Source organism: Tenrec ecaudatus, chromosome 3 (assembly GCF_050624435.1).
Source record: "Tenrec ecaudatus isolate mTenEca1 chromosome 3, mTenEca1.hap1, whole genome shotgun sequence".
In the NCBI taxonomy this organism is placed as follows: Eukaryota; Metazoa; Chordata; class Mammalia; order Afrosoricida; family Tenrecidae; genus Tenrec; species Tenrec ecaudatus.
The window spans coordinates 145,627,040-145,654,552 of NC_134532.1; the positions used below are offsets into that span (position 1 = coordinate 145,627,040).

The following is a 27,513-nucleotide window of genomic DNA, read 5'->3' on the forward strand; positions in this document are numbered from 1 at the left end:
TTCCTCAAGGTCTCAGAAGTTGTTGCCAGGGGATTACAGTGACAAAAGCCCTTAGATTTACATCTGATTATTCCAGCATGGCCACTTTGATTCTAGTCCAGATTAATAATCTCCACTGGTAATTTTTTTTGCCCATGTATTTCCTATCAAGATATTTCACATCAGCATTTATTTCTAAGAGGACAAGAAGACTTTTTGAAAATGTATGGTTTTACAAGTTTATTTTAGAGAAAGAGCAAACCCAAAAGATTTTGTTCTAAAGGATCCTTCTGGGAAAGTAGTATTTAGCATGAAATGATGACAATTCATGCTTGCCACTCAGACAGGAAATGGTTAGACTTGTAGTTTAGCAGATGTTTGGTGAGGGTTGAAATAACGTACTATGCATTACCACTGATGGCTCAGTCACAACTAGAAAAAAGCAGGCAAAAGTCACAAACATCTTACGCTTTAGTCCTTTCTTCATGGTGAACATGACTAATAAGGTACTGGACAAATTGAAGGAGCCACAGCTTTGATAAACATGTTAAAACAGCATCAGTACTTCAGCGTCAGGCACCAAACAATGATAAAGACAAACAGACGAGAGATTGTTAGCAAGAGGAACTACTTTATTGTATTTTACTATATTTCATGCTTTAGAATCCTACAAAGATTCCCACTCCTTGGGCAGAAATGTCAGTTGGGGAGCACTAGCAAAACTTTAATAGCATTTTAAGAGTTCATTTAGAAGCGACTACATTATAAATGAGGTGCTCCACAAGTTTAGTTGCTGTTGTGGTTACTGGACGTGGTACATTGCTGTTAGGGAAGCAGGTGTGGTGTGCTTTCCAGTACTCTGAGAAAGAGGCGAGGCGAGAGAAGCTGCTGGGAAAAAGCCCAGTGTGGAGGCAGGGGGCCCTTGGGTGACTATCTTCTTGGGTCAGTCATCTCCTCCGCAGATATTCACGAGTGTGGCTTCATAGTCCCCAGATGTGTCCGACTGCAAAGGACAGAGCCAATGTAAAGAAGAACAGACACAGCATTAAGAAAGAGGGCCGTCCACGAATCCACTCCCACCGCATGTGGGTCTTCCCCTCCATGTGAGATTTGTGACCTGTACTAGTAAATCTATTAGTTAGACGCCTCTGTAAGTCAGGCATCTAGTAACATTGTTAATGGCCAATGAACGAGCTCTGGTTCATAGCGCCCCCTTGGCAACAGAAGGCACTGTTGCTTGAGGCCGCATTGTCTCACGATCACTGGCAGGCTGGAGTCTGTGGTTGTGGTGGCTGTGTATTTTGTGTGCCTTCTAAGCAAGGGGCTCCTCTGTTAGCACTAGGTTGGACAGGATTCTGTAGTGCTCCACAGTTTTTTATTGGCTAATTTTCAGAAGATGATTCCAGGCTTTACTCCCTTGTCGGTCTTAGTCTGGAAGTGCTGCTGAAACCTGTCTACCATGTTCAACACTGCAGGCATTAGAAATATTGATGGAATAGCTTTCAGCATCCTAGCAATATGCGTGACGTTACAGCATGTCAAACCGATACGTGGATGGTAGATCACTCATTATACTCACTCGCTGAGTGTAATGATGTTCCAGCCCAGCATCTTCTTTCCACAGTACCGTATATACTTGTGGATAAGCCAAGCACATTTTTGTGCTGAAAAACTGGGGTTCGGCTTATACACAGGTCAGTGGTACCCCAGCGAGGTGTAACATCTCGCTGCCCCCCTCCCTGCACCGAGATAATGAGACGATAGCCTGTTATCCCGCGGGTGATTGCCCGTTTCTCCGCTGTTCATTCAAAGCCCGCTGACACTGCAGGGCTTTGAATGTTTGTTTACTCACATGTAACCAATCTGAGCCGTCCTATGACGGGTATCTTTGAATAAGCCTTTTAAAGACCGTGTGCGAAGGATGTGGCACGAATGGATGTCATCTGGCCAAGCCTGACTAACGAATGATGGAAATCTCATGAAACCTGACATAGAGTTAATAGCAAAGTGGGTTCGAGATGCATGGGAAGACATTCCAGAAGACATGGTGCGATGTGCCTTCCAGAAACGTAGTATTAGTAATGCTATGGATGGCAGTGAAGACTGTGCGTTGTATGAAAATGACAGCAGTGATGGTGATGACGGCGATCTCAGTGAGGACAGCATCTATGATGACCTCACACCAGCTGAAGCTCTGCTTTGGGATACAGATGATGATGAGGAATCCAGTTTTGAAGGATTTTAACTCTTTACATTTTAACTTGGTTGCTGATTGAGCTCAGGGAATAGTACTCTTAAGGTATCATTGTTGATACCTTATTGTTTTTGTTGAACCTATTTTCCACTTACTGTGCTGGTTTACTAATATTAAATGTCTTGTCCTTTTATTTATGTTTTTTATTTAAAATAAATATTTAAATACATTACCCAAATGATGTCTCAATTTTTAGTAATTTTATTTTCATGTTTTGATTATTGAAACTCACCAGTAGCTTCTGCATTTTCCACCCTAGGCTTCTACTCGAGTCAATCAGTTTTTCTGGTTTCCCAGGTAATAATTAAGTACCTCGGCTTATACTTGGGTCAGCTTATATTCGAGTATATATGGTAATTAAATTTTGCCTGGGGTTTTAAAACCTAAGAATACCTCATTTTCACAATATGTTTTAAACAAAATGTTACAAAATGATAATTCTAATAATAGCTACTGTTTATTACACATTTGTCCTTCAAGATGGCACAAATGATTTGCTCTTAGCTATTAAGAGTTCAAATCTATCCAGTGGTACTGCAGAGAAAAGGACTGGCAATCTATAGTCCAGCCTGATATTGATGTAGGGATCTAAGATTTACAGGCAATGATGGAAAAACTCTAAGGAAGAGTTTTTCTGTGAAATGAGTGGGGTCACCAGGAGTCAGAATTGGTTTGCTATGAGTTTGAAATGGGTATTAACTACTTTAATCCTTATTATTTTATGGAACACATACTGCAAGTAATGATGGTACATGAGGTGAGACCATGCAGAGAATAAGACCATGCAGAGGTACAAGTCAAACCTGAGGAGCCGGCCCCTGGAAACCACCCTATATGACTTGGGTTTAGAGGGAACCACATTTTCTGTACCACATTTTACTCATCCCAAAGAGCTTGTTTCTCAGTGCCTTTCCCCTAGGCTAGGCCCCAAAGATCTTGCTTCAGAAAGGAAACCACTACACCAAACCAAATTCACTACCATACAGTTGATTCCGACTCATAGTGACCCTGTAAGACAGGGTAGAAATGTCCGTGTGGGTTTCCAAGAATGTCACTCTTGACGGGAATAGAACACCTGATTTTTTTTCCCTCCCATGCCACATGAAGTTGAGGTTGAAATTAGAAAAATATCATGTCTGCTTTGCAAAAGACTTCGTTGAAGATGAATTTTGACTTTTAAAATGCATTACCTAAAATCCCAACAATATTACTAAATTTTGTGTGTGCATGTGAATTGGTCAAAGTTTTGCAGAGCAGATCAGTTTTCCGGTCAATGATTTGAACACATTATTTTCTTCAAGGGAACACAGCCAGTGAGCAGTTCGAATGGCTATATTTTCCTTGGGGGAAAGGTGTGCCAGGGTAAGTATTGGAGCATGTGGTGATGTACAGGAATGAATGAAGAGGGGGGTTATTAGCCAAGAGGTGGAACATGATTTTCACCATAAGGCCACTAAAACTCACGACTCTGAGTCGATTCCAACTTGATTCTATGTAGGTTGGGATAGCACTGCCCCTCTCTTGGTTTCTGAGTCTGTAACTCTATCCGGGGGTAGAAAGTATCATTTCTCCAGAAGAGCGGCTGGTAGTTTCAAACTGCTGACCTGTGGTTAGCAGCCCAATGCGTAATCATTATGCCACCAGGTTTCCTAAGGACAACAGCATTAATAATTATTCTGTCTGTAGGTTTTAGTTCTTCTTAGGTTCGTTCTCCCAAATCTCGCTCTGTCACATGCTGGCAAATCTATACTACTTCACCTTTGCATCAGAAGCCACCTCTGAGAAGAGTTGTGAGCAATCATTAGGAGTTTTACCTCAGTACAGAAAATACCTCCAACTAGCCTAACCCGGAACATATAGAAAATCTGATGTGTGGTAGGCAGTAAGCAGACACTTGTCCATTTCTCTACCTCTAGCCCTTTCTACCTTCTATAAATATACCTATTCTATTTACATGGCACATTAGAGATGGTTATCACACTAAAAAGTTGATATATTTTAACCGACAGCTTCCTAATGAGCTCATTGGAAGAACTGGTAAGATTGGGAGAATGGTAGAATTCTTACATTCCCTGTGGGAGACCCTGAGTTCAATCACTGGTCAATGAACCTTATGCACAGTTACCACCATCTGTCAGTGGTAACTTGCATGTTGCTGTGATGTAGATCATCTCAACCAAGATGAAAAAGAAAGGCCTGGAGATCTATTTATGAAAAATTCAGTCAATGAAAACCCAATGTATTTCAATGGTATAATTAAATAACAATCATGAGAATGTCATAAGACTAGGCAATGTTTCCATTGTGCATGGGTCTGCCAAGAGCCAGAGCTAACCCAAAGGCAGTTAACAATGATAAGATCATATTAATTTGTATTAAGAAAATATTTCTATCTGTTTTTAAACGTTTTATTTACATATGATATGCAATATAATTCAGTAGCTCAATTATATTTAAAAGGGTTGTACAATCATCACTATAATTCATTTTGGAACATTTTCTTCTTTATTGTACTCGCTGTTATTGGCTCCATGTTTTCCCTCAACTTCCCCTGCCATAATCTCAAGAAACCATACATCCAGTTATTGTCTCTATAGATTTACCTATCTTGGATTTACATACAGGAAAACATTTTTAAACAACACAAAACTAACAACAGTAATAAAATGAAACAGATAAAAACCTTAATTAAAAAGGCAGAAAATATTAAAAACTAGAACAAATTTAAAATGGATCATAAGGGATATCAATCATAAATTTCAACTGCATCTGCAATAATCCACTTTCTAATGCACTCTGCATGATAGCACGGCTGTTTACATCCCTGGTCTATGAACAATGGGGATTCACCAAAGGCTTAATCCACATGTATTTCCCCTTCACATTTTTTTAACTGAAACAACTTTAAAATGGGTCAAAAAGGAGCTCAAACGATAAGCTATTACATGTTAACCTAACTACACCGCCACAATCAGCTTTATGTTGCTCTCTGTCTGATAACAGGGCTATCCACATCCTTCACTCTGATCAGAAGGGATTCACCGGTCAGCTGTTGCCTCTTGTCACTGGTCTTCTTGACTCTTGAGTTATTAGTCCACACTTTCTCAGGTTTGGAGTCCTTTTTCCCTTTTTCGTACAGCAAGTCCAAACCCCAAACCAAACTCACCGCCATTGCATCGATTCCTGCTCACAGCAACACTATAGGACAGGGTAGAACTGCCCCTACTGGGTTTCTAAGACTGTCATTCTTTAAGGGAATAGAAAGCCTCATTTTCCTCCCACAGATGGTTTCAAACTGCTGGCCTTGCGGTTAGCAGCTTCATGCACAGCCATCACACACCAGGGCACATGAACAGTAAGTCCACTGCCCACAGTTCCTCCCATCAACTCAACAAACGTTTGTAGCCCTTACCCGGGTCTTCTGTCAGCAGGGTGGAACACACTGTTGCTCTGGCTCTCAGTGAAACTTGCACTTCCCTTCCCATCTGTCCTCCCAACGCAGCCCTGGTCTTTCTGCCTCCCTCTCTGGTATCCCTCCTGTGTTTTATTGGCCCCTCTCTTCTCTCCAGTCTTTAATTAGGGATTCCTAAATTCCAATGCAAAGCGATTTTTCTCTTCTCATCTACATTTTCCCCTTGTCCAAGGATGCAATTTGATAATTAACTATCAAACTATAGTTCATATGCCTAACTGCAATCTCTACCTAATTGTTTCAAAGACATCTCAAACTGAACGTCAAGCAAAACTAAACTCACTCTCCAAACGGAAAAATACTGAAAACCCGATCTTGCAGGGAATGGCACTGGTCTCTGCTTCCCAAGCTAGAACTCTGGTGTTCAAACCTCGAACTCTCTCTGTGTCCCAAATTCAAGAGCACAGACAACACACTAAGGCCCTGAAGCTTTAAAGCTCGGGAGCCCTTCCTCTCTCCTCCCTTTGCATTACCACTAACCACAAGTTATGGAGGCGGCCTGGGTGGTACAGTAGCTATGGCTGCTGTGGGCTGCTGACTGAAAGGTGGGCAGTTCAAACCCACCACCTGCTTCACAGGAGAAAGACAAGGCTTTCAACTCCTGTCGAGAGCAGCTGTTTTTAGGTGCCATTGAGTCACTTCTGACTCACAGTGTCAACAGAATAGAAAAAAATCTACCATCTGGTCCTGAGCTACCCTCACAACTGTCCATGAGTTTGAGCCCATTGTTGCCGCCATTATATCAATCCATCCCGTTTAGAGCCTTCCTCTGCTTCGCTGCCCATCCACGTTACCAAGCACGATGTCTTTCTTCATGGACTGGTCTCTCCTGAGAACTAGTCCAAAGCCTTGCCATCCTTGCCTCTAAGGAGCACATTGGCTGTATTCTTTCCAAAATAGGTCTGTTTGGAGGTGTTTGTTTTTTGGGGTTTTTTTTTTTTTGGTAATCTATGATACTTTCAATATTCTTCACCAACGCCAGAGTTTAAATGCATAACTTTTCCCTCTGTCTTCCTTATTCAATGCCAACTTTCACATGCATATGAAGCAATGGAAAATCATGGCGTGTCATGGTCAAATCATGGTCAAGTCTACCATAGTCCTCAAAGTAATATCTTTGCTTTTCAAAATGTTAAAAAGGTTGTGTGCAGCAGATTTATCTTATGCAAAGCATGTGGATACAAGCAAGATAAACAACTTTAATCTTTATCCATTTATCATGATGTGAGCATTTTTGTTTTCTTTACATTGCATTGTAATACATTCTAATGGCTGCAATTGTTGATCTTTGATCTTCATCAGCTAGTATATAGAGAGTTACAGCCTCAGAAACATACAAGGGTAGCTCTATCCTGTCCTGTAAGATCACTGAGTTAGCATTGGCTTGATGGCCGTGAGTTTGGTTCTTTTGGCTTAATGCTAATGGTGATGCAGTGGGTTATGCCTTGAAATGCTAACTGCAAGGTCACTGTCCACTCCGTGGGAGACTTTCTACTTCCATAAATATTACTGTAATCGTTTATTGTGCCAGCCTGGCCGATAAACACAAGTAGGATTAACTGAAGGACCGAGGGATAAATGGCTCGGTGAGCCTCGCCTTGCTTGTTCTGTGCCTCAATTTAAAGGGGTACACTACCTGTGGGATGCCTAGCCTGTGGACTGTGTCTCTTTAAGTTGAGGTCCCTTTAAGCCCACACGATTGGAATGTTCATCTCTGGAGCTGGGGACCGACAGTTAATGACAGTTGGGGACCTGCCTTGCTGTTTGCTGCCTGGGTAGATATACCCCAGCTCTCTCTACAGAAGGGGACTGGCAACTGGCGGCTCTCAAGCCTTAAAGGACTGCTAGTGTCTCACTGCTTTATAATTTAATGATTAATTTCTTGTATTATCTATCTGTATATAATTTAACAGTTCATTCCTTGTATTATATATCTATCTTTATAAATATATTTATATATAATTACTAGCAATCTGGTTTGTCTCTCTAGAGAACCCTGTCCAACACAATTACAATCTCAGACACCCACAGGGACAGTTATACTTTGTCCTATAAGGTCACTGTGAGCTGGAATGAATTTGATGGCCGTAAATATTTTAGGTAAAGACACTAATGTAGATTAATACACAGCCTCCTAAATCATGAGTCTCCATCTCTTCGGTCTTATATTCAATTAATTCTCCACAGTCACAATAATCTTTCAAAATGTACTTCTGATAAGGATACTCTGCTACTTAATGCTGTTCAGTGGCTCATGGTTGCTCTTAGGTTAAAGATAAACTCCTCAAGCACGGACAAAAGGATCCTGCAAGACCTGGCATCTCCAGTCTCAATTTTCATTATATTTCTTTCCCCCCCCAATTTTTTCCCTTTTATATTTCCTTGTGTGGAAAATTCTATATTTATTTCTAATTCCATAAGGATACAGTTTTTGGCTTATAGATGTAGTCCTAAGCCTAGCACATTGCATAATTTTTATTGAATAAATGAAGTACAAATTCCCTGTTCTCAAATCTTTCTTTCAGCTGCCCATCTACTTCACCAAGCACGATGCCTTTCCCTGAGGATTGATCCCCTCCCTTCTCTTTTCTAAGGGAGCCTTCTGGCCATACTTCTTACAAGGTAAATGTGTTCATTCTCCTGGCAGTCCATGGAATAGTTCATACTCACTTCCCTTGGTTTTCCCTGTTCCTGTTCAGCTTTTGTGTGCACACGAGGGGAAGGAAAATACCTTTGCTCCGTCGGGTGCATCTGAATCCTCAGGGTGACAAGTTTGTTTTGTGCACTTTAAGGGGTCCTTTGCAGCAGACTTGGCAAATGCACCGTTTGTTTCTGCTTCCATAGGTATTCCTTGCAGATCCCAGTACAACGGGACTTCTGACAACTTCAGCATGTTCCGTGTTTACCATGATGCTGCGCATTGGTCCAGCTGTGACCATTTGTGCTTTCTTGCTTGAGGTGGAATCTGTACTGAAGGCTGCAGTTTTCATTGTGTGAGTGCTGTACCTGCTCTTCTTCACTTTTTGCCCAGGTTGCCACCCGCCAATCTCCAATCAGATGCAGTCCAGAGGGGGAGATGATTTGCTCAGCATGTGTTTTCAATATGTTTGGTGAAAAATAAGCCCTAGTGTACACCCTTTCAGGTTCTTAACCATGCATTGTCCCCTTGCTCTGTTCAAAAGACTGCCTCTTGGTATAGGTAAAACCTATGAATAGGTTTTACATGATCACAATGAGATGTTCTTTAATTTCTATTCTTTGAAATGTTTTCCAGAATTAGTTATGATCCCCACAAATAGCTGTGCATAGTCAATACAACACAGGTGAATATCTTTCATGTAGTCTCTGCTTTCAGTCCAGATCCATCTGACATCAGCAGTGAGATCCCTCATTCACATCTTCTCAGTCTGGCCCGAGTTTTCCCAATGTTGATGTAGTGCTGCAATCATTTTTAAATTACCTTTAGAAAAATGTACTTGCATGTGATATTAGTGGTACTGTTGCATCATTTTCATGTTCTGCTGAATCACTTTTCTTTGGAACGGGCTGGAATATGAGCTACTCCAGTCAGTTGGCCGGGTATTTCCTGCCTTCCAGCTTCTTAGCCTAGATGCGTGAGCACCTCCATGATGCATGCCTGCGTTGCAACCTCAGAGCGAAAATTAAGTTCATTGCTCTTACCAACGCCTTCAGTACACCCTGGACTTCTTCCTTTTGTGCCATCAGTTGGCGAAATTATGCTGCCTTCTGAAAGGGACGGACTTGGACCAATTCCTGGTCCAGTTACTCTGTGTGTTCCTTCCACCTTCTGGTGATGCTTCCTGTATTGTTCAATATTTGCCTATAAACTCACTGCCATTGAGTCAATTCCAACTCAAAGTAGCCTTATGGGACGGAGCAGAACTGCTTCATAGGGTTTCTGAGGCTGTACATCTTCATGGGGACAAAAATAATTTCATTTTTCTCCCTTCGAGTAACTGGTGAGCTTGACCCGCCAACGGTGGGGTCCGCAGCCCAATGCTTAACCCACTGTGCCACCTGGGCTCCATAAAAATCCCTCAGTATTGCAACACGAGACTTGAATTTTATCTTCCATTCCTTTCGCTTGGGAAATTCCGAGTGTATCCCTCCCGTTTGGTTTGTGACCTCCAGGTTTTTGCACATTTCACCACGATACTTTATTTTGCCTTCTGAACTTCCCTCCGGTCAGCGCCGTTACTTGCGCATGCCCTCCATTTGCTTTAACTACTTGACATTCCAGGGCAGATTTTAATGTCTCCTCTGACATCAGTTTGGGGCTTTTCTTCCTTCTCGCCTTTCATGACCTTTGATTTCTCCCTGTGTCACGCCTTTGGTAACAGTCCACTCCTGGTCTGGTCTGCAGTCACCAGTGCTCCGCGAGTCAGATCAATTCTCGAGGGAGGCTCTGCATTTCTGTAAAATATGCTCAAGGCGATACCCGGTCTCTAGAGGACTTGTCTTAATTTTCTTCAGTTTCATTTTGAACTTGTATATGAGCAATTATGGTCTGCTGTCCACTCAGGCTGCAGTTTTGTTCGGACTGCTGGTATGAAACTTTCTCATGATCAGTCTTGACAGATACAGTCGTTTATTCTAGTTCTCTATCTGGTGAGGCCCATGTGTGTAGTTTCTATTTATGTTGTTGAAAAAAGATATTCCCAATGTACAAGGTAATAGTCTTGAACATTTCTCTAATGTCGTCCATAGTATAATTTTTATTGCCAAGGTGATAGTTTCTGATGTATAATTATAATTAATAATCATAGGCAACAATTACTGATCCTTCTTTGTTTCCAAATCTTGCTTTCTAATCATCAGTCATTCCCAATGCAGTTTTATTGCATGTTGGATCAATTTCAGACAGAAAAGGTTGGAAAACTCTTCCATTTCTCCATTTTAGCATTCATGTGTGGGGTATACATTTGAATAATATTTGTATTAACAGGATCCCTTTTTTGGTGTGGGGATATGACCCAGTCCCCGACAGAATTGAATTCAAGGAATGAAACGCTCTTTCTCTTACTTCCGGAGCAGTGGGCCATATAATGGTCTGATTCAAAAAAGCCAGGATCAGTCCATTTCAGGGAGGACATCAATCTTTATGCATTCTATTTAACTTTTTACTTTATATTTTCCTACCTTCATAATCTGTACAGTTCACGGTCCAGTTGCTAATGGCTGTTTGCTGCTGCTTTTGTTTTCTGGTTTTGAGTTCTGTCGCATCAGAAAGGCAGATCTGGAAGGTTTTGTTCTATGTGTGGCACCAGGGTTGTCTGCTTTGAGCAGAAAGTTCTTCTCTTGTATGTGAGTGTTTTCCAACTCGATGAGCTCACCTTTCAGCACAACTTCAGACAGTGTTCCAGCGCTATTCTTACCGTTTTTACTGGCCAGTTTTGATAAACAGGCTGATATACCCTTTTTGCTAGTCTGCCTTCCTGTGAAAGCTTTATTGAAACCTGTCTACCATGGATGCTGATATTTCAAATATTGGTGGCACAGTTTCCATTCCACAGCAACAAGCAGGCTACCACAGTATGACAAACTGACAGATATCACATGTGACTCCATGTCGGTGTGTGTTACTTTTGGAGTAAAACTGATAATAACATTATAAGGATTTTGTCAGGCTAAGGTGTAGGAGGGGAGCCATGGAGAGTCACTGTACTGGTAAACACCATTTCCAATAATGCAAATGCTGTTCTCTAAATTCTAGTATTGAATTATAGGTTGCTTAATGTTATTACCCTCTAATTGTTTTATGTATGCCAGCTTCAAGTGCTCACATAAACTATGAGTTTATTGAGAATGGTTTTCTAGAGCCTGTAATTATGCAAGTTATTTTTTGAATGGGTATTTAATTTGTTGATCAGAAAACTCTAAATATAGTTTTATTAAAACTTTCTATTAAGTTTTTAGAGAAATGCATTTTTTCACTTGTGTTTTCTTCTCCTCCTCCTCCTCTTCCACACAAATCAACACTTGAACAGGTAAATGCCTGGTATGGTAGGTACATAATCTGGTGTCAATTTGGGACTTGATAGGATTAAGAGTGAAGGGGTGTAGTCTTGCCAATCAGATCATAGCCAAAGAGGTCTCTGTGTGGGCATGGCCTTCTCCTGAGGATTCTGGGAATCCCTGGATTTCCTTCTGGGAGGTGGGAGACAGACTCTCTGCTGACTCCCTTGGAGACTGCCTCTGCTCACCCACTGCGAAAGATCCCTGAGGAGAAGCCACATGGCTCTACCCTGATGCAGACAGGACTCTGGAGCTGGAGAAGCCACATGGCTCTACCCTGATGCAAACACAACTCTGAAGCTGGAGAAGCCAGGTAGCAACCCCTGCCAGTGCTGAGATGCTTTCCATGCCACGGGATCCACAAGATTTCCAACCCACTAGCTTGGGATCCTCCTGTATACGGCATCATTGAGTAAGTCTGAAGAGGACTTTACAGATTGGCATGGGACATAGGGGCTAATAATAGACTTATGGACTTGATCTGGACTAGGCTGGGACATTTTCTCAATATTCAATTGCTCTTAATTATAAACCTCTTTGTTATACACACAAGTCTCCCTGGATTTGCTTCTCTAGTCTATCCAGACTAACACACCTGGCCAAAAAAGAAGGAAGAAGAAGGCAGAACCAAAGGACAGAGGCACATCCAAAAGGGATCTCCACCCCCTGGATGAATGTAATTTAACCACCTGGAAAAGCCTTGTTCTCATCACTAGCAAAAATGTAATAAAAGTCCTCAACAATGTAAGTTAGGTGGTAGAAATGATGAGACTTTATCTTGTTCCAAACTAAAATGAAACTCAGCAATGGACATTTTTCTTTATATCAAAATACGCAGAATATTTTATAATATAATAAGCCTCAATTATCCAGACCATTGGGGGACAGAGGGCTTCTTGTTAACTTAATTTTCTGGTTTGCTGAGTGTGAACCAAAGGCCCTTTTTGTGTTCCAGCCTTGTTACTGACAATCTTTATAAAAACGAATGAGTCTACTTTTCTGCCTTAGTAAGTACAATATGGTTAATGCTATTGAATCTTCCTCTGATGATTGAAGCTATTGTAATGTGGATCAATTCAAATCGAATTGAGTGTGTTCAGTGGACCAAATCTGTGCCAAGCTTCAGAGAAAACCTGAGAGTTTCCTTTCTGAGTAAGTTGCTTGTTTCAATTCATGGGTTTATATAAATATCTCTCTCTGGAATAGTTTTGCATAAGAACAACCACGTAGGTTAATTTTTCTATGTGGATACAGAAACAGATCTAGTTAACTGATCTACATTTATTCAATCAAAACTATCTGTGAAGGACTAAGCAGGAACCCACCACCTGCCTATCAGCTTGTCACACTGTGATGTGACCTGTTGCTGGGTTGCTAAAATCTATGTCACAGGTATTTCAAATACCAGCAAGGTCGCTCAAGGTGAACCGTTTCAGCAGAGCACCTAGACTAAGACAGACTACAAAAAAATAATAGTCCATTTTCAAGTGACAGACACTGGAAACCTCATGAAAAGAAGCAGAACATTGTCAGACATTGTGCTAAAGCTGAGATCCTCGGTCAGAAGACACTCAAACTATGACGAAGGAAGCTGATGGCTCAAAGTAGTCATGACCACAATGACAGTATCCAGTAAATGAAGCCTTATTTGCTGATGAGGCATGAACTCAAAATGAGAAGAAACAGCTGCCCAGATCCATATTAAAATGGAATGTGTAATGTATGAACTATGAATCTAGGGAAATTGGAAATCATCAAACATGAAAGAAAAACACATGAAGATCAATACCCTAGGCATTAATGAGCTGAAATAGAATGGTATTGGCCATTTTGAATCAGAAAATCATATGGTTTCCTATGCTGGGGATGAAGAATGACATTACAGTCTTACATTCATTGTTAAAAGGAACATTTCAAGACATGTACTGAAGGTCCAATGCTGCCTGTGATAGGATTACATCTATATACAAACAAATAAGTCCAGTTAATACAACTATAATTCACATTTACACATCAAACAGTAAAGTCAATAATGAAGAAACTGAAGATTTCTAATAGCTTCTTCCTTTTGAAATTGATCTAACATGTGATCTAGATGTATTGATAATTATTGGCAACTGGAATGTGAAAATTTGAAGCCAAGAGGAAAGGGCAGTAGTGGAAAAATATAGCCTTGGCTGGAGATAGCAAGATAGAATTTTGCAAGACTGACAACTTCTTCATTGCAGATATCTTTTCTCAACAACAAAAATAAGGAATTTTCTAGATGGACTACACAAGAATCAAATTCACTAAATCTGTAAGAAGAGACAATGGAGAAGCTCAGTATAAGCAGCTAAAACCAGGCCAGGGGCTGACTGTGGAACAGACCACCAATTGCTCCTATGTAAGTAAGGTTGACACTGAGGAAAATTAAAACAAGTCCTTGAGAGCCAAAATATGACCTTGAGCATATCCTACCTTAATTTTGAGAACATCTCAAGGAAAGATTTGGTGAATGGGATACTAATGAGAGAAGACTTGGTGAGTATGGGATGACATCAAGAACATCGCACATAAGAAAGCATAAGTCACTAAAAGACAAGAAAGATCAAAGCAGATGTTGGAAGAGACTCTCAAACTTACTCACAGAGAAACCAAAGCAAACAGAAGAAACATTGAATTAAGGAAGCTGAATACCGCAGTTGACAGGGCAGCTGAGAAGGCAAAGAAAGCATCGGAATAAATGTGCAAAGAGCCGGAGCTCAAACGCCAGAAGGGAAGCGTATGGTTAGCAAGACCTCAAGCTGAAGGAACTAAGGAAAAAGAAATTCAAGCCTCAAGTTGCAATATTAAGGGATCCTATGGGTAAATGTTCTTCCTCGTTGGGTTCCTAACTCTATATCCTTGCACATTTCGTTTTAATTTAATTGTCTATTCAAGATGCACTCTGGAACTGTCTATTCAGCTATTTGACATCATCAGTTCTTCCATTTGCCTTAACTGCTCTATGATTAAGAGCACGTGTCAGAGTCTCTTCAGACACACGCTTTGATGTCGACTTTCTTCCTTATCCTTTTAATGACCTTTTGCTTGCTTCATGCATGGGTTCTGATGCCACCCTACAGATCATCAGTCTTCTGTCACTAGTGTTCAATGCATCAAGTCTGTTCTTCAGATAGCAGAAATTCAGTTGGAATATACTCAAGGTCATATTTTGTCTGCTGTGGCCTTGATTTAATTTTCATCAGTTTGCATGTGAGCAATTGATGGGAAATACACAAGCATATTTAAAACAGAAGGAACTCCAGAAAAACTAGCCAGCCTGGAGTTGCAGCATGGAAAGGTTTTACGGGCATACTGTTGAATGATACAGGAACATCAAAGGACGATGGAAAGAATACACAGAGTCACTGTATCTAAAAGAACCAGTTGGCATTCAACCATTTTAAGAGATGGTATATAAGCAAGAGCCAATGGTACCGAGGGAAGAAACTCAAGCTGCAGTGAAAGCATTAGCCAAAACAAGGCTCCAGAAATTTATTAGATATCAACTGAAATATTTCAACAAGCTGATGAAGCACTAGAAGCACTCACTCACCTATGCAAAGAAATTCGGAAGACAGTTACTTGGTCAACTGGCTGGAAGAGATAAACATTTGTACCTACTCCTAAGAAAGTTGAACCAAGAGAATGCTCAAATAATAAAATAATACCATTAATATCACATGCAAGTAAAATTGAGCTCTAGATTGTCTAGCAACAGTTGCAGCAGTACATTGACAAAGAACTGCCAGAGAATCAGGCTGGATTCATAAGAGGAACTAAAACAAGGGCTATCATTGCTGATGTCAGATGGATATTGGCTCAAGCCAAGAACACCAGAAAGGAGTTTACTTCACTATGCCAAGGCCTTTGACTGTGTGGACCGTCCCAACTACAGATAGGCTTGAGAAGAAGGGGAATTGCAGAACCCTACATTGAGCTCACGCGGAGTCTGTACATGGATCAAGAGGCAGTTGTGTAGACAAACCTCCATGGTTTGGAACCAGGACAGGTTTGCCTGGGGCTGTGTCCTCTCCCACACTTGTTCACACTGGGTGCTGAGCAGGTCATCAGAGAAGGTCCCGTAGAGGAAGAAGAATGGAGCATTAGGCTCAGAGGAACGCTTATTGACCTGCTATAGGTAGATGACACACTTTGCTAGCTGAAAGGAAGGAGGACTTGGTACTATTTCTCAAAACGAAAAATGTATTTCCATCTGTCTCAGCAACTCCACTTTTGAACATTTATCCCTCAGCTACCCTGCTCCCATGACATCGTCTGTGTGTACTGACAAACTGCAAACAATCTGGTAACGTGCTAGGTACAAATATTCAAATAAGGAAGGAAACGCAGCTGCTAAGAAGAGCGAGAAGGCGCCTTATGATGGAACTGTGGTAGTTACATAATTTCATGTCAACTTGAAAATGTTGAAAAGTGTAGGGGTGACATTTAACCTGTCAATTAGGTCACAGCCTTCTCGTAGGCTTGGCCTTCTCATAACGAGGGTCCTGGGAACCTCCCCTTTTCTCTCTGCCTTCACTGTCCTGTTGGCGGACGCAGAATGCTGCCAGAGCCACCGCCACGGGATCCATGGGACTTTGCACCCACTGGCCAGTGATGTCCCTGCATTTGGCATCCTTGCAGGGAGCTGCATGAGTCTGAAGAGGGACTTATGGACTAGCATGGGACTTACGGACTTGAGTTGAACTGGGCTGGGATGTTTTCCTGATACACAACTATGTCTCAATATAAAGCTCTTTCTTACACATTTGTGAATATTACTGAATTTATTTCTCCAGTCAACCGGCCTAACACAAGAACTAAAAAGAATTTCAAATTTCAGAGCCATTTTCTCTTTTATGTAACAGAGGAAATTAAGAAAAACTAAACTAAGAAATATTTCAGACAGAAAATTAAAAATCTCTTTTTAAGTGCATCTTTCTTTACATTATAAAAAAGCACCATGGGGGTGGGGGCTCTATGTAAAATAAACAGTTGAGAAACTTACTTATATAGCTCATAACAGAAGAAAATCTAATGGTCAGTAAACCCAACAACAACAATGTTTAAAAATGCCAAGTATCTATTTTGTGTCTGGAATCTGAAAGCTAAAAAAAGGTCACACTGGTTAAGGAGTATTTTGTTGTTACTATTTTAGACTCAAGGAGCTCCAGTGGCACCGTGGGTTGAGCATCAGGCTGCTAAGCCACCAGCTACTCCCTGGAAGAAAAATGAGAACGGTCTACATCCATAAAGATTTACAGCCCAGGAAATCCTGGGGAGCAGCTCGACTTTGTTCTATGGGGTCTCTATGAGTCAGAATTCACTAGACAACATTAGGTTTCACTTTAAACTCAGAAAGCACACTTACATATTAACAGAAAGAGAGAAATAGAATCATCTTTCTCTGAGTTTTAAGAAACAGAAGAGGACAGGTAGGGATGGGCACATGTTTTGCTGTTTTTCAGAGAACTCTTACTTTAATTGCTGAGCACAGGGAATAGCCATAAAGCTTTTTGAACTCCGCGCGAATGTCCAAAAGGTCAATTTCCGATCTGGAGACCACTATTCTGTTCAGAGTATATTTATCAGTCACAGCACCCTGTTAAGAAATGCAGATATTCACAATGTAATATCAACTGTCACAAAACAGCATAAAGATCTATATTTACACAAAAATAGCAAATGCAACACAGTATTCATGACGGTGACACTCCATCATTTCTTTAGCATAAAAACGCACAATTTATTTAAGACACATTTATCAAGTACCTCCTCTATGCCAAGAGATATATTGGAGGCCTATATTGAAAGACTGAATTGAGATACTTGTCAAGCATCTGGTTTTGTAAAGGACACAAGCAAGAAGGCAGACCACTGCAATACACTCTGATGTGGGGTAGATAGAGGGCTCTGGAACCTGGGACGCGCCCTGGTGGTGGTGTCGGTTAAGTACTGGGCTGCTAACCACAAGGTAGGCAGCGACTCAGGGGGAGAAAGTTGAGGCTATCTGCTCCCACAATGATTCATGGCCCCCAAATTCCTACAAGGGTTCCTATGAGTTAGAATCTACTCGACGGGAGTGGAGATTTTGTTATTGTTTTTTATGGAAACCTGTATCAGGGGAGCATAAAAAAGATTGAGATTCAGGGAAGACCTACATGAAAAGGGATATGTAAAGCAAGACCTGGAGAAGCAGGGGTGAGATGTATAGAAAGAGGAGAGAATATTCCAATTAGAGGAAAGGGTATGTGTGGTTTAAAGCAGTGGTTCACAACCTGTGGGTCGACACCCCTTTGAGGGTCAAATGACCCTTTTACGGGGGTCATCCAATTCATAACAGTAGCAAAATTACAGTTATAAAGTAGCAATGAAAATAATTTTATGGTTGGGGGGGTGTCACCATAACATGACTAGCTGTATTAAAGGGTCACAGCTTTAGGAATGTTGAGAGCCACTGTTTCAGAGCACAAGGTCCCCAAACTTGTTGGCCAGCCACCCACTTTTTAGGGGGAAAAAACCCTCAGCACCCTGTCCCTGACAATGAAAAACCTTTATACTACAGCCCGTAATCCAGGTTAAAGTGTAGGCATCTGCTTTTGCAGTCTTTCTGGATCATTCCAGAGCCCCCTAGGGGGTAGGATCACCCTCTTTGGGAAACACTGGCTTACAGCATGAGAGCATGCTACACCCAAGACCTATAGGAATGAAGAGGACTCACAAAAGATGTGCCTGGAAGGGCCAGAGCTTTTAAACCATGAAATTAGATTCTGACTTTTTCCCAAGTGTAGAGAACTGTTGTCATCTTTCAAACACGAGGATGTTGAGACAAAATGGGATTTGTGGTTTCAGAAGATCCCGTGGCTGCAGTAAGAACAGATTGCAGGGTAGAGGAGGATGAAGACAAGGGGGTGAGACTAGAGACTTTGAGATCATGCTGACAGGATTGCAATTTTTAGAAACAAGAGGCAAAAAAGTGGCAATACAGATGTAAAAGATGTATGGACTGCCAAGACCTTGATGAAAGTAAGTTGACAAGATTTCATGATATCTCCACACAGTCAAATCCACTTGAGTAGTCAATAAAACACAGGGAAACATCCTTCTAATCTTCTGTGCTTCCAGTCAAGATCTATGTGACATCAGCAGGGGCCGATGCCTGGAGAAGGACATCATCCCTGGCCAAGGAGAGGGTGGGTGAAAAGGGACCTCAACGAGAAGGATCGGTGTAGCTGCATGGAGGGTTGCATAGAGAGGAAGGTGCAGGGACAGCCTAACCACCATAACGACCATGTATAGTTGAAGCGGACAAAGGAGAGGGAGAGATGTAAGATTCTGGCTGGCACGATTCCTTGATTCATTCATCCAACAAGTGCTCCTTGAAGATCAACTATTTGATTGACATTGATCCACATATTGGATCCGGTGGTAAACTCCAAAAATCTAAACACCAAACTCAGTCCATCTTGATTCATAGTGAACCTATAAGGTAGTGTAGAGCTGCCCTTGTGGATTTCTGAGACTTAATCTTCTTCTTCTTCTTTTTAAATCACTTTATTTGGGCTCTTACAACTCCTATCACTATCCATACATCCATCCATTGTGTCAAGCACATGTTCACATTTGTTGCCATCATAATTCTCAAAACATTTTCTTTCTACTTGAGCCCTTGGTATCAGCTCTGAGACTCAATCTTTATGGGAAGCAACTGGCAGGTTCAAACTGTTGACCTGTGGTTCATAGCCTAACGTGGAATCCACTGCACTTCCTGGGCTCCTTGGTAGTGAACGACAAAGGTATCTCTGCCCTCATGGAGTTTACCTTCCAGCGGATGGAAACAGACAATAAGCCAACTAGTTGCTTAACTAAGTACATTTTTTTGAAGCCCTTACTGCTATCGAGTAGATTCTGAATTGTGCATGATTAATTCTGCCCCATCTCCCAGAGAGAACTGATAACAGGGCTGATAACAGAACAAGTGTTCTTTCGGTCCAAGGAAGCCCTTCCTCATAAGCACAAACACTCAGGTGTTGTCTAGACAACAACAACACCCTGATGAACCACAAAAGCCCAAGGGGGTAGTGTGAACTCTCAGGATACAAAGGAACAGACCTCCTCACTCTGGGTCATGTTAACTGCCTTCCCCCACAGAGAGGATAATGAGGAGTGGAAGTGTGGGGGAGGCCAGTGATGGACATCGCTTGGCAGACATCTATGGTACCTCCACAGAACACATCCAGTAAGGACACTGAGGTAAGCATCTTCTAATGGCCAGGCCCCATGGTAAGGTCTGAAGATATGAAATAGCAAGAGAAAACAGCACACCAGCCATCCATCATTGAAGACAGATAAGAAAACACACGGTTATGTTATATAAGGGTCACTCACTCAGCTTCGTTTATCTTTAGTAAACAGCTTGAGAGGCCACTGGACCTAAAGAGTCGGGTTTGAGGCTTGGCTCTCTAATACAAGTTCTATTGCTTACACTTACAGCAAAGCCGAGGGAAAATATAGTCTGCCTTCCACAGGGACCAACTCTCTGTATATACAAGGTGGCTTCAAAATGTGCATTGAAAAAGTTCCCCCACAAACTTTTTGAATCCCCTTCATATATCTCATTTTCAACCTAAGAGTGAGAGTTAGTAGGCATGTGATTAGCTTAAGAGACAGAACTCAGCATAGTGGGAAAGAGTATGAAATTTCATCAATCTTGGGGAAACAAGAATTCGTATATCCAGACCCACCTTCAAAGCTTGATGCAGTCTTGCAGCAAAATAGGCAGGTGTGTTCCTCGCACAGCTAACTGTAATAAAAAGTCAAGCAATGTGCAATTTCTCATTTTACAGAAATTGGGCTATAATAGAAAGTGGATTAATCTTCTATAGCAATATGTTTTTAAAAAATCCTCTGAGCTCTACCTTTCCCCTCGTTTGTCTTTTATTTAGAATAAGAGAATGGAGGCTTCCCCTGAATTTGAAAATGTATAGTTACACTAGCCTGGAACTTCAGTACAGGCATCATCTTCGGCTGTAGGGAAAAGTACCTGCCAAGGAACTCCCACAGGGCCTGACTCATCTGCAGCTCCCAGACACACAACACCCACGCCTGCACTGAGAACTCCCTGGGGTGTAAGCCCTTTTCAAACATCTTGGGCTGCGGATGAATAATTCGAGTCTAAAGACTGCAGCAACAGTGCTCCAAATAACTCATTAGTAAGAAGGAACTCTGGAGTTCAATTTAAAAGCAATTTTTTCCATCGGCAAGATTTCTTCTTCAGTGACCAGGTTCAGTTGATAGACATTAGAGCCAGTGCCTTCATGCAAAGTCAATCACCCAAAATAATAATAACACTATACTCTTTCTATTAAAATTGAAATAAGTACATCCAAAACAGAACATGAAAAAGAAAATTGGAAAATATGTGAATAAATGAATTATCCTGTAAATGAAGTGAGAAAGTAGCAGGTATTGCAACATGATAGCCTTTGTAATCTCAAACCTGATCTGTAGGGAGGGATTGCCCAAAGTGAGTGGGGTTAACAATGAAGTTGGAGACCAGGACAAGAGTAAGTGGCTTTCTCAGCGTGCCTGTGTAGACTCCCCTCCGGAAAGCTAAAAGGCTATTAGTTTGGGTGAGTGATTTGAAAGGAGTAAGAGAAGAAATGTATTGGAAACCCAAGCTGCCTACACCACGCACACACACACACACACACACACACACACACACAGTCAAACGCACTGGCATTGAGGCCATCTGGACTCACAGTGTGGCCTTACAGGACAGAGAAGAACTGCCCAGTGGGTTTCTGAGACTGTGACTCTTTGCAGAAATAGAAAGACTTGTCATTCTCCCATGGAAAATCCCAGTGGTTCCGAACTGCTGGCCTTGGATTAACAGCCCAACATGTCTTTAGGTCACCCGGGGTCAGAAGCACACACAGTAATTGGTTAACATCACAGACTATGAACCCCAACTCTCTGCATTATAACCCCAGCTCTATGGTGTACTCGCTGAATAACCTTTGGGAAATGGCTTAACCTCCTTGTGCCGCATTAACCAGCTCTACCAAGGACATCACGTGTAGGGTCGATCTGGGTCGAAATCTGCTCAATGGCAGGCGTTGATCAAGGAGAGGGAGAGACTCTGAATGACCCAAATGCTTAATGCGCTCAGCTGGCAACGCCAAGGTTTTAGTCCACCCAGAGGCGCCTCAGCAGAGACCTGGTAATGTGTGTCCGAATAAAGGCAGCCATGAAAAGCTCACTGGAGCTCAGCTCTATTGTGACAGACATGGGGATCTCTCTGAGCGGGAACCGAGCCAATGGCAAATGTTGTTTCCTTTTTCTTTTTTTAACAAGGGGATACTAATAGTATCTAGTGAGGCGTTCTGGTCATGCAGTCAGGTAATCATTGCACTACTGACCACAAGGTAAATGGCTCAAACCCACCAACTGCTGCACAAGAAAAAAATGAGGTTAATTGCACTTCCTGAAACCCTGTACAAAGTTGCTACGTGTCAGAATTGACTCCTGAGAGTGGACTTTGAGTTGGGAGCCCCTAAGCTTAGGATGATGTTTAAATGAGTTGATTTTGTAAATAATTTAACATAGAGTCTAGCACAAAGTACTTTCCACAAAAGAGTTCACTTGAAAATATCATTGGAATTAACCAAATTGGAAGGTCCCCTCCAGCAGTGGTAAGGTGTGAAAGCTTAATCAGACTCCACTCCAGAGGAGGTGACTCTTAGGCATCAACTATTTTTCTCTCTCTAGAGACGAGGGACATATATGTGTCTATGTCCATAAATATGTCCATGTACATACAGATATTTACATTTATAGCTCTCCATATATGCTGATACATGGAGAAAGTGAATTTTATTTTCTAATCCAATTACCCAATTACCATTCATTGTTGAAATGACGAGGTGTTCGACTGGCCCTACATTGTGCAGGTACTACCTGCTGTGACTCTGTGTCATTTGGTTCGTTCCAGCTCAAGGCGATTCCAGAAGGCGGAACAGAACCGCTCCATAGAGCTTCCAAGGCTGTAGTTAGAACATGAGCACACTGCCAGGCCTTGTCTGCTGGTGGGCTCGAGCTGCCAGTCTTACTGTTGGAAGCCAAATCTCCATTATCGTGTCACCTGCTCAGTACAGAAAGCCATCAGTCGGGAAGCCAACAGCAACCCCAACAATCTCCACTGGCCCTTTGCAGTGGCTTAGGATTCTGAACAATCCTGTCTATAGCATTTAACAAAACATGGTGCTACCTGATTCTGATTGGAAGGGTCACTGAATCCTGTCCTTGAACTAGTGTCTCATTCTGATGGATGAGCCTTTCTTAAAGGTCCTGCCTAGGTTCCTAAATGGATAACCATCTGAGACCTCATTTATGTGCGATGTTGGCTGTCTGTTAACTGATGAGCTCACGTGGGGGCTGGGCTCAATCTGTGCTCACTTTCATTTTGACCTGACCGGCCCCCCCCCGCCCCCGCCAACCTATTCAAAACAGAGGTGCTCTACAGCTTTGACCTGCCTTAACTTTGGAAGGTGACTGACATCTTCTAAAAATAACTGAAGATAGTAAATAACTAAATTGGCTTAGGTCTTGGTTTTCAATCAGGCTCCATTAAAATGCCAGCCAAAATGAAATATTTTCGGTTCTTAAGGAGATGACAGCATAAACAAGAAGACAGGGCAAAGGCACATTTCAAAGACAAAGCTAACCTCTCCATGTGCTTATGATATTTGTGAAGCATGCCCCCAGTCCTAAGAACTGTATGGGGGTTTGGAGGGACAGGACGAGGGATCTTATATGAAAGGACCTTACCTTGACATTGATTCAGAACAAGTGCAAAATAACTCAGTTCCTAAGTGATCACGAGCTTACCTATGGTCAGCAGCAAGTCTTCAAAATGCCCCGATAATTCTCCTCGTATGCTTTCCTCAATGTCCTTCTGGCTGATGTTTCTATATTCCTCAAATGCTAAAAAGCAGTACCACAAACAAACTTGAAGCATCCCAGATGACTACACCAAGCTATGCCTAGTCCACTTTTAGACTCATTTTGCAGCAGGCAAAGTTGTTGGGTAACAACTTCAAAACTTTCTCCCTTTAACCACCAAAAATTGAGGAAAACAGTTTTTGGGTTTTTCCTTCCTTTTTAAGAAGTCAACCACAATAAAACCCAATTTCCACACTCATTTTTTTTCTGACCAGCTCTCTGGTTATTCACATTTAAAATAGCTTTACAAAAGTTATAAAGTCAAAGTCAAATCACTCATCTAGTGATAAGGACTTTTTAAAAGTGATGGTAACACCCGGACTCCATAGTGTGGCCATTCATCAAAGTGCTTTACCCGCTAAAGAAACCTTAATTGTTGTGCTAGGCAAACGTCACACCTACCAGAAAGCATCTGATTTCTTGACCATATTGGCTCCCCCGCAAAAAGACTGTTACATGGTACCAAGTATACGGGTGTCATTTTGCAAACCAAGTGAAATTTCTGCGAATGAATTTTGAAGAGAGTAATTTTGGAGACAGAGCTAAGGTGGGCGGTTGGTGTTTTCCAGATACGGATATCAATAACTCGCAATTACTACAAGGATCCCTATTGGCTGGAGTGACACTCAGCTGCTGACCTGTGGTTTGAACATGAAAACTGCTTTTTGGGGGGACAAAAGTCCTGGTGAGCTGCTCTGGTAAAGATCCCCACCTCGCAACCCCAAGAGGCAGTTCTTCCCTGCCCTGCAGTCGTATGGGTCAAAATAGACTCAGTGGCCCACGACAAGGACAACATCCTATCCTAGTAGCAGTGTTTGATAAAATCATTGAGATGTTCATGGTGAAACTAAAGGGCAATCTCAGAATTAAGGTTACTGTACAGTCCTTATGTTTTCTTGCTTGTCCCTGAGTTGGCATACATTTAACCACGCACTGGGGTTCATTTCTAGACTAGCACCTGGAAGCAAGCCAAAGGCAGTCATAATACATGACGCTCTGGCGGCTGTTGTTTCTAGAACGCCTCCGAGAGGTGAAGTGTTGGTGTGGGTGCGTGAGGGAGGGGTTGGGTGCCTAGCAATTCCACCTGTACCGTGGTCTCATGAGAGCTTTGTGAGGTCTGCTTTTTCTCCTTCACCTCCACTTACTTCCCTCTGCATCAGAAAGTGCTGTTCCTCAGTATTAATACATTAACAGAGACTCACCAGCAATGCTTTGGTGGGGCGGGGGCTCCCACTGGAAAGTGGACAACTTGGGAAAAGATGGAGTAAAAGCAGTAGAGTCAAACCCTTTCTCCCCATGGGAATGCTGCCCTCCTGCCCTCATGCTAGAGGGCTTCTCTTTCCCCACTCCGTCACCAGCCCTCCCCTGACACTTGGGACTGGACAATCTACTCCACTTCCAGGGACAAGCAAGACGAGCATCAAGTCTCTCCGTTTCCTTCCCTGAAAATTGTATGCACGAAATTGCACCAGACTTGGGCCATTTTTCAGCTTGATTTCCTAGCGCTTTCTATATTCAATTCAAAGTCATTTGCAAAACAACAACAAACAAACAACCCCCCCCCCAAACAAAAAAGACTGTGATGTGGTGCAACAGTGAATGGATCCCATACTTTGTTTCAGTTGAGGAAAGCTCCGTAAGCACAGCACCTCAATGAATTTCTCCTCATCTGTGCCCCATCTCTTCTCACCTGCATCATAGAGAATCTTTCCAACAAAGGAAGGGAACTATTATTACTTATATGATACAATTATCCCCTCCCTCTCCCCCACCCTCGCCAGTCCCCCACTCTCTTTGGGAAGAGATGGAATGAAAATAGCGGGCAATTTACTGCCTTAGAGATGCCAGTGAGATGAAGGTGTTACCTAGTCTTTCACTTTTTCAGCCAAGGAGTTAGAGAGTTTGGGCAGCAGCAGGTGGAGAATGATGATCACCATTAGAGAAGGCAGAATGTGGAGGGTGGAGGTCCTCCTGCGGTTACAGACCCGTGTCCTTCCAAACTAGGTGCTGTAATACTAACCTCCCATAGCTAGGGATCAGGAGAAAGACAAAGCTTTCTACTCCCACAACAGAGTTACCGTTTCAGAAGCCCTCAGAGACAGTTCTACCCTGTCCTAAAGGGTCACTCTGAGTTAGAATCCCCTCGATGGCAGCGAGAGTTTATAGCTATAGATGAAGGCACCCTGGTGATGGTGTGGGTTAGGGACTGTGCTGATAACCGAAAAGCTGGTGGTTCAAACCCAACAACCACTCCTTAGGATAAAGATGAGGCTGCCAATTCCCTTCCAAATTTGCAATCTTGGAAACCTGATAGAGGGTCACTTTGAGTCAGAATTGACTCAATGACAGTGGTTTGGCTTTTTGGTTTTATACCTATAGATGAGTCTGTCCCCTCCTGTACAGAATCAGTCTGAGACACCCCAAGGAGCAGTTCTACTCTGTGCTCTAGGGTCGCTCTGAGTCAGAGTGGACGGCATTGCGATGGGCTCTCAGTGGGTACGCCTATGGATATAATCCAGGAAGAAGAAGAAACATCAAAGGAGGCATTGCCTTTGTTCTGTCCTGACCTGGGCATCCTTTTTAGCCAGATGTTGATCTACTTCCAGACTGTCATCTCTTCTGCCCTAGATATGAAAAAGAAAAACAAAGGCGGCTCTTTTAAAGATAGAAGATTTGAACCTGCACTCACCAATGAGGGCACCTGGCTTCACTTGTCTGAAATGCTCCAGCCAGTAGCCACGCTAGTGGTTTCTCCTCCACCGAAGAAAAGTGACACCAGAACAAAACATACGTGGGCGCTGCCCCGTCCCCAAAATTGGTGCTATGTTTGAGCCCATTGTCACGGCCACTGCGTCCATCTATCTTGTCAAAAGTCATGTGGCACAGAGAAAAGACGATTGGCAACAAAAGCAGGCACTCACTCTCCGCTCCAGTCCTGCCTGGGCCATGACACTTATCGGAAATCACATGATTCTCCGGACTTCAGCTCCCTCCCCTGAAAACTCCAAGGTCCACACCAACTCTAATGTTGAAGGCTCTCAAATTATACAGAGGGGCTTCGAGAGTTCATGGAGCAGTGGACTGGAAAGATAATGGAATTGTTCCATGAACTTTTTGAAATCCTATCATTTGTGTGTGTGTGTGTGACTGCAGGTGTGCATGTGTGCGGGTGTGTGCACAAATGCTTCAGCACACTATAGAAGACAGGAGGCAGGAGAGGGGAGGAAACAGCGTTTCCTGAATTATTTTGAGAATCGTAAACAAATTAAGCATTAAGCTAAAATATTTTTTAAACGAACATTCGAAATAGGAAAACTCTATTTCACACCACAGGGCTACAGTCTATTGGTATTAAGAGTTTGCATTGTTCTCCTTCGCATGCATACTGCTTCTTTAACAAACATGATAAAAACTGGTATTCATTATAATAATAAGCAACATCAGGTATTAGTCCTTTACTATGAGCTCAATGAAGTAGAGGCAGATCCTCAAAGAGACAGATTGACACAGTGGCTGCTGCAATGGGCTCAGCACAGGGATGACAGTGAGGATGGCGCCGGGCTGGGTCTTGCTCAGTTCTGTTGGATGGAGGTCACCAGGAGTCAGAAAGGACTGCAGCCTTTCACAATAATGGATGAAGGGCTTTCCACAGCCTCTCTCTTTTAAAATTAATTAATTGTTCATTAAATAATTTTATTGGGGGCTTGTACAACTCTTATCACAATCCACACATGCATCCATT

General features: G+C 42.2%; 1 protein-coding gene across 1 annotated transcript in view; it reads right to left on the reverse strand.

Annotated features, from left to right (window-relative positions):
- Positions 1-922: 922 nt before the first annotated feature.
- The window catches only part of ANXA3 (annexin A3), a 65,065-nt gene continuing 38,474 nt past the window's right edge, over positions 923-27,513 (reverse strand). The window contains exons 7-12 of the mRNA XM_075543549.1: positions 26,339-26,395; positions 25,384-25,477; positions 23,658-23,753; positions 20,510-20,568; positions 17,245-17,367; positions 923-982 (exon numbers count right to left, since the gene is read on the reverse strand). Coding sequence (XP_075399664.1) covers positions 923-982; positions 17,245-17,367; positions 20,510-20,568; positions 23,658-23,753; positions 25,384-25,477; positions 26,339-26,395 — 489 coding nt within the window. The remainder of the gene's footprint in view (positions 983-17,244; positions 17,368-20,509; positions 20,569-23,657; positions 23,754-25,383; positions 25,478-26,338; positions 26,396-27,513) is intronic.